General features: G+C 36.2%; 2 protein-coding genes across 2 annotated transcripts in view; both read right to left on the minus strand.

Moving 5' to 3' along the window:
• LOC131852355 (uncharacterized) overlaps positions 1 to 432 on the minus strand; it is a 49,199-nt gene extending 48,767 nt beyond the window's left edge. The window contains exon 1 of the mRNA XM_059203023.1: positions 403 to 432. Coding sequence (XP_059059006.1) covers positions 403 to 432 — 30 coding nt within the window. The remainder of the gene's footprint in view (positions 1 to 402) is intronic.
• Positions 433 to 1,138: 706 nt separating this feature from the next.
• On the minus strand, positions 1,139 to 5,778 carry LOC131852356 (inactive hydroxysteroid dehydrogenase-like protein 1; the record flags this gene model as incomplete). Its single annotated transcript, XM_059203024.1, has 5 exons — positions 1,139 to 1,615; positions 2,529 to 2,756; positions 3,846 to 4,066; positions 4,727 to 4,837; positions 5,633 to 5,778. Coding segments are annotated over 5 exons (814 nt in total), but the record flags the coding sequence as incomplete, so codon positions are not given.
• Between the last annotated feature and the right edge of the window lie 222 nt (positions 5,779 to 6,000).

The raw sequence follows: 6,000 nt of genomic DNA on the forward strand, positions 1-6,000 counted from the left end.
TCGCCGGCCTTGTAAGAAGGAATAAGCTCTTTTTTTGATGATAACAACAAGGTATCAGTTCGATTTCCCATTGCTTGAAAGTGATTTCACAATGTGAAATTATTAAATTCTAGATCAAGAATTAATATTTATATATAGTATGGGTAATTACTTTTTTCTCTAATGTTTAGTTCTAATTCCATAATTATAGAACATGGTTATAATGTAGGAAGTCAAAGCCACAAAAATAATAAAAATATTTATTATAAAGAAAAAAAAACTTAATAAAACATTTTATTGTACAATTATACTATTTAAATCCGTTTCCATGATATCACACAAAATACAAATAAAATAACTGACAAACCTCTTCCAAATTATCTAGAGTATCGAATATGACACGTTTGGTCCTGTGACACTTACAGGGCGGGCCCTCGTCACCGAGCTATTCATTCTATAACCTCCAAGAACATGTGTACAAAATTTTAGGATGATCAATTCAATAGGTTTTGCGTGAATGCGTAACAAACAACTTTTACATTTACAATATTAAGGATTATCTTATCTGTGGTAATAATGTTATCTGTGTCTATGGTAATATACAAATATGGACTCATGGCTATAAAAGACGCATTAAGTTAAACCGTGTTTTTTTTATACTACGATGGTGGAAATCAGGCATTTGGCCCATCTGATGGTAAAAGTTATCGAAGCCTGATTTCTAGTAAGTAAGAATCTCACACATTCCATCCCTTCTTTCTGCGGGTGGATAAAGTTTTAATTTTATATTTTAACTGGTTAAAAAATGATTACAGCCAAAGTATCTGAAATATAATTACTATCGATATTTTCCCACACTATTTTTTGTTTTTTTAAATATTTTTTTTTATTTTGGTATTAAATAGTGTATGAGAATTCATAAATGAGCTACAATTTTAAAATACATATGCCATAACCAAACCGTGTTATAATGTCCGGGCTATAGGTTAGTCTTCGTAAATGAGCAACAATTTTAGTGTTTTATATGCCATGACCAAAGTTATAATGCCAGGACTATAGAAAGTTAGTTGCCGTTGCATCGACGTCCCTATGTTTCATATGCTATGACCACACAAAGTTATAATATCAGGACTATAGAAAGTTCTTTTGTTTTTCGACTTCTTTTGTTGCTATAAGTTCTTGCTTGTTCGAAATCGTATAAAACACTCAAGAAGTTTCCACTATTTTTAACTTGAGCCCAAATATGTTATATTTAGAATACAATATTTTAGATCTTATATTAGTTAATATCATTATTTGAGAGCCCTAATTCGCTAGTGCGTTACTATTGAAAAATTTATTGTTTATTGCCTTACCCCCATTGCATGCAAACATCAGTCATTGCAACTCATGTTGTGGCATTCGCTAGTATTATTTAAATAATTAAATTGCTAACTTCATAGTAACTCCATGGTTGCAATCGAAATTCGTTCTAACTCAACACTCTACATATATGTATATTGACATAGTTTACAAGTATGTATGTATATCAGTTCGCTTTAACTTTATTCTGTAGGTATTCTTTTCGGAAGTCTTTGTTCAGGCGCAACCCGATCTTGGTCCTGATCCACTCTGGCGCCAGTTTTATGAAGAAATACTGGAACAAATTAATTATGTTTAAAGAATTTTAGTTAGCTAGTTACTAATTAACTAGCCGTGCCAGCGACTTCGTCCGCGTGGAATAACCGATTACACGTTGAATGACGAATTTCCATACAAACTTTGATCCCCTATTTTATTTTATCCCCGTAAGTCTAAAATTTTTATCAACTTTGAATATCATATTTATTTAAATTTAATCAACAGCCTTAAAAACCAGAAAATTGAAACTTATTGTTTCAATTTTCTGGGTTTTCGATAATTCCATGTAACCTTTTATCTCCCCTTTCAACCCCTTACATCCCTTTTATTACATTAAAATGTCCTTTCTCAGGTTGTAGGCTATCTGTGTACCAAATTTTATTTAAATAGGTTCAGTAGTTATAGCCTGAAATCGAGACAGACAGAGTTACTTTCGCACTTATAATATTAGTAAAGTAAGTCTAATAATAATGAGTCTATATCTAATAGATAATTCACACTGTTTTCATCTTCTCGTGGATAATAACAGATTGTTTGCTATTCTAGTACAATAAAAATAAAGTACTTAATGCTATAAGTACATACGATACGCATGAAGTTAGATTCTAGAGCAGCGTTTCTTAATCTTTTCAATCGATGGACCCTAAGAAATCAAGTTTTTCAAGGACCCTCTTAATAAAAAACAGACCAAATTTCGGAAAATTTGTTACAGTACTGCAAAAAAATAACTAAGTTTAATGATTACGATACTTGCGGGCACTTATTTATCAATTTAATAATCCAGAAATAAGAAGGGCGGCACAGAGACAAAGGCCTCAGGTTAAGAAAGACTTATAAATAATTCCTTTACGATTATTTCCCTTACTAGATATATATTAGGTTATATATCAGCTAAGAAGTAAAGTGTATTTGCTACTACAAACACCAACCTGTATACCATGAATCCAGAATCCTGTAGTGTTATGCACTTTACCGAGGGTCGACACAGCATACTTGGAGAACGTAGCAGCATCAGGCACGAGGAGGTTGCCCTCCATCAGTCGGTCGGAGAACGCGTTGATCTTCGTGGACACAAACAGCGGGGACAGGTGCTGGATGTAGATACCCTTGGGGGCATACTCTTCACGCAGCGCGAGAGTGAAGCTACGCACGTAAGACTGAAAAAGTGAATATATCTTTTATTTAGGAGGACTCTATAAAAACTAGTTTAAAAGACACAGACCAAGATTATTTTTTTTAATAATGCTTGATTCATGACTATGGATACAAGTCTTTCAGTCGAATACATTTTTGTAATGAATTGAATAAGAAGTAAGAGTGTGTCCACACTATAAAATTTCGATGTGGGTATTCCTCAGACCGAATAGGTCTATCTCTATCCAGTGACCTTGTGTCTCCCCTCACCTAAGTGCGATAGCAATGCTTTCAATTGAAATTTTGCAGTAATATATATTTTGTTTTTTACACGTTAGGTTTACTATTTTAATAATTATTACAGTGAATATAAAAGTACTGTTTTCGTTATTCTGAAAATTCATTGTAATTCCAAAGTATTGCAAATAATTCCCAATATTTATAATATCTTTGATTGTTTAAGCGAATGAGTTAAAGATATCTTGCTGTTGTGAAAGTCGACTTTTTCATTATGTCTAATTCTAAAACAACATATAACTTGCTCAAAGAAAATCTAACTAGTCTAAAACATTGATATTAGTTAGCCTTTTATAAAGGCAATTGTTCTTCTTCTTATATCTTCTTCTATGGCAATTGGTCGTTATTTTTATTGTTAATTAGCTGTGCCCGCGACTTCGTCCGCATAAAATGAAGATACTTCCATATAATCTTTCATATCACCTTTAATTCTCCCTTTCAACCCCTTAAAACCTTTTTTCGCTTTAAAAAGTATGCCTATGTCCTTTGTCACAGTCTAGACTATCTGTGTACCAAATTTCCTATAAATCGGTTCAGTGGTTTTTGCGTGAAAGCGAGACAGACAGGCAGACAGACAGAGTTACTTTCGCCAATTAGTAAGGATTGCCACTTGCCATCAATGTTGACATAATTGGTTGCCATGGCTGTTTGTTCCGACTAATCTCTGAAATGGCTGGACCCATTTTGAGGGGACATTTTTTGGCGGGTAGCTGATATACTAAGGAGTAACTTAGGCTACTTTTATTTCAGAAAAATAAAGTTATATTCCACGCGGAGGAAGTCGCGCGTATAGCTAGTTAACTATAAGAAATTACCTTAGTGGCAGCATACACCGTCATCAGGGGCAGGGGCTGCAGTTCAGACCCTGAGGAGACGTTGACGACGGCGCCTTTGCCTCTGCTGACCATGCCTGGTAATACCATCCTGGTCATGGCGGTGACAGCGCCCACGTTCACATTGATCAGCTCCCACATTTTGGGTAATGGAATCTCACACAACCGCATGGGATGTTCATAATTCACACCAACATTATTCACTGAAACAAGACAGAAGACCGTTGGCCTGTCTAGAACTGCAGTGGCGTCAAGAGTTGAACGTGTGTCTAAACCTGTACTATCAGGTGCCTACAAGATTTGGGTTGGCAGGGAAATACGAGCGGTGAAGGTGAGTGTTCACGTACGTCCGCAAAAGAGCCACTTAAACTTACACCAGGGTCACATGTCTACGGAACTGCTTAGATTTTCCTTTCTGCCATACATTGAACATATTAAAAGAACTATGTCTCGCTATGATTAACTGAACAAATTAACAAATAATACTCGTACAATATCATTAAGTATCAATTTACAATTATAAATACACGTTTTTTTTCCAACTTCTGAATGAAAAACTTCCGTAAAAGTGAACTTACGAGTATAATTCGTAGAAATGTCCCTAAAAATCAAAGAAATAAAACGATATATGAAATATATTGCAATATTCTAATACCAAACGAAAGTGTGAAAGTGAATTAAGAGATTGAGTGTTTCTTTATTTTCATGCCTTAATCATTAAGGCTTGACTAATAATTATGAATTTGGCATAAAATTCATGGTAGTATAGCATCAGGGACGGACCGTCAATCATAGTTTATTTGGAAGAGGTTGCGGGTAGAAACTAGTTTAAATATAACGGTAATTATTGCTGTGTGTCTTACCTAAGATGCCTATGGGTAAATCTTTCAACTCCTGTTCGATCATAGCGTACACTTCAGCACCTAAACTGAAGTCGGCTACTACAATTTTCGTCTTCACCTTGTGCTCCCGCTCTGAAAATTCATAGACATAACTGTTTGAGATATTTAGTTATATATTTTTAGTTTATATCGTGCAAACTAGATGGCGGTATAAGAAAATACAAATGACGCTGTTAAGATGTTTTTTTCACTGAATATTTGTCTCACACATGCTAATAGTAGCGGACATCTCCGACCGACCTCCGTCCAATTCAAACGGGGATCGAAATTACGACGGCCTGAGCCGAAGTTCGAACCCCTAGCGGTGCCCTCAGACTAAAGTCGTATCCGTCAGGCGGGATTTGGTCTTCAGCCGCTCTATACGTCCTTCCGCGCGTTTGGAGTGTCATCTGCACTCGCTCCTATCATCCGGGGAAGCTGTAAAGGCCATCGGCGGCATTAGAGTAGTCCGAAAAAAAGATGGCCTTTCGCAAAATAACTAATACGATCTTCTTTCTTTTCAATGGCTACTAAATGTATTTTCCCCAAAATATTGCGACGACTTTTGCGCATTCTATTGCATTTTTTAGATCTTCCTTTATGCAGGATGTTGGGCACTAATTTGATAAAATATAGACAATCTGCACTCGCCCCCTATCATCCGGTGAAGCTGTAAAGGCTATCTGCGGCCAAGAGCATTAGAGTAGTCCGAAAAAAAGATGGCCTTTCACAAAACAACTAATTCGATCTTCTTTCTTTTCAATAGCTACTAAATGTATTTTCCCCAGAATATTGCGCCGACTTTTGCACATTCTGTTGCATTTTAGATCTTCCTTTATGCAGGATGTTGGGCATTAATTCGATAAAATATAGACAATATTCGGTTACCAATTTCATCAGCTACTGCCTTCAGTTTGTCAGGGTTGCGACTGATGAGGATCAGGTTGCAGCCTCGCCGCGCCAGCTCCAACGCGTACTGCTTGCCGATGCCGTCTGTACTGCCGGTTATAGCTGAAAAAAGAACATGATAGTTACTGTTTCAAATTTTTTACAAACAATGTCTGACTGGCCGGAGAAGAAGAACATGTCATCCTATCATTCAGTGGACAATGATAGGCCACCAAGCGCCAAATACGAGTATACGTGCACCATGTCATTGTATATTGTATGTCATATACGACGGCCTCGGTGGTCTAGCGGTTTAGCACACTTAGCCTTACTTCCGATGGTTGCAGGTTCGAATCCTCGCATAGTAT

Source organism: Achroia grisella, unplaced genomic scaffold (assembly GCF_030625045.1).
Source record: "Achroia grisella isolate CSIRO2021 unplaced genomic scaffold, CSIRO_AGI_Agris_v1 utg842, whole genome shotgun sequence".
Lineage (NCBI taxonomy): Eukaryota > Metazoa > Arthropoda > Insecta > Lepidoptera > Pyralidae > Achroia > Achroia grisella.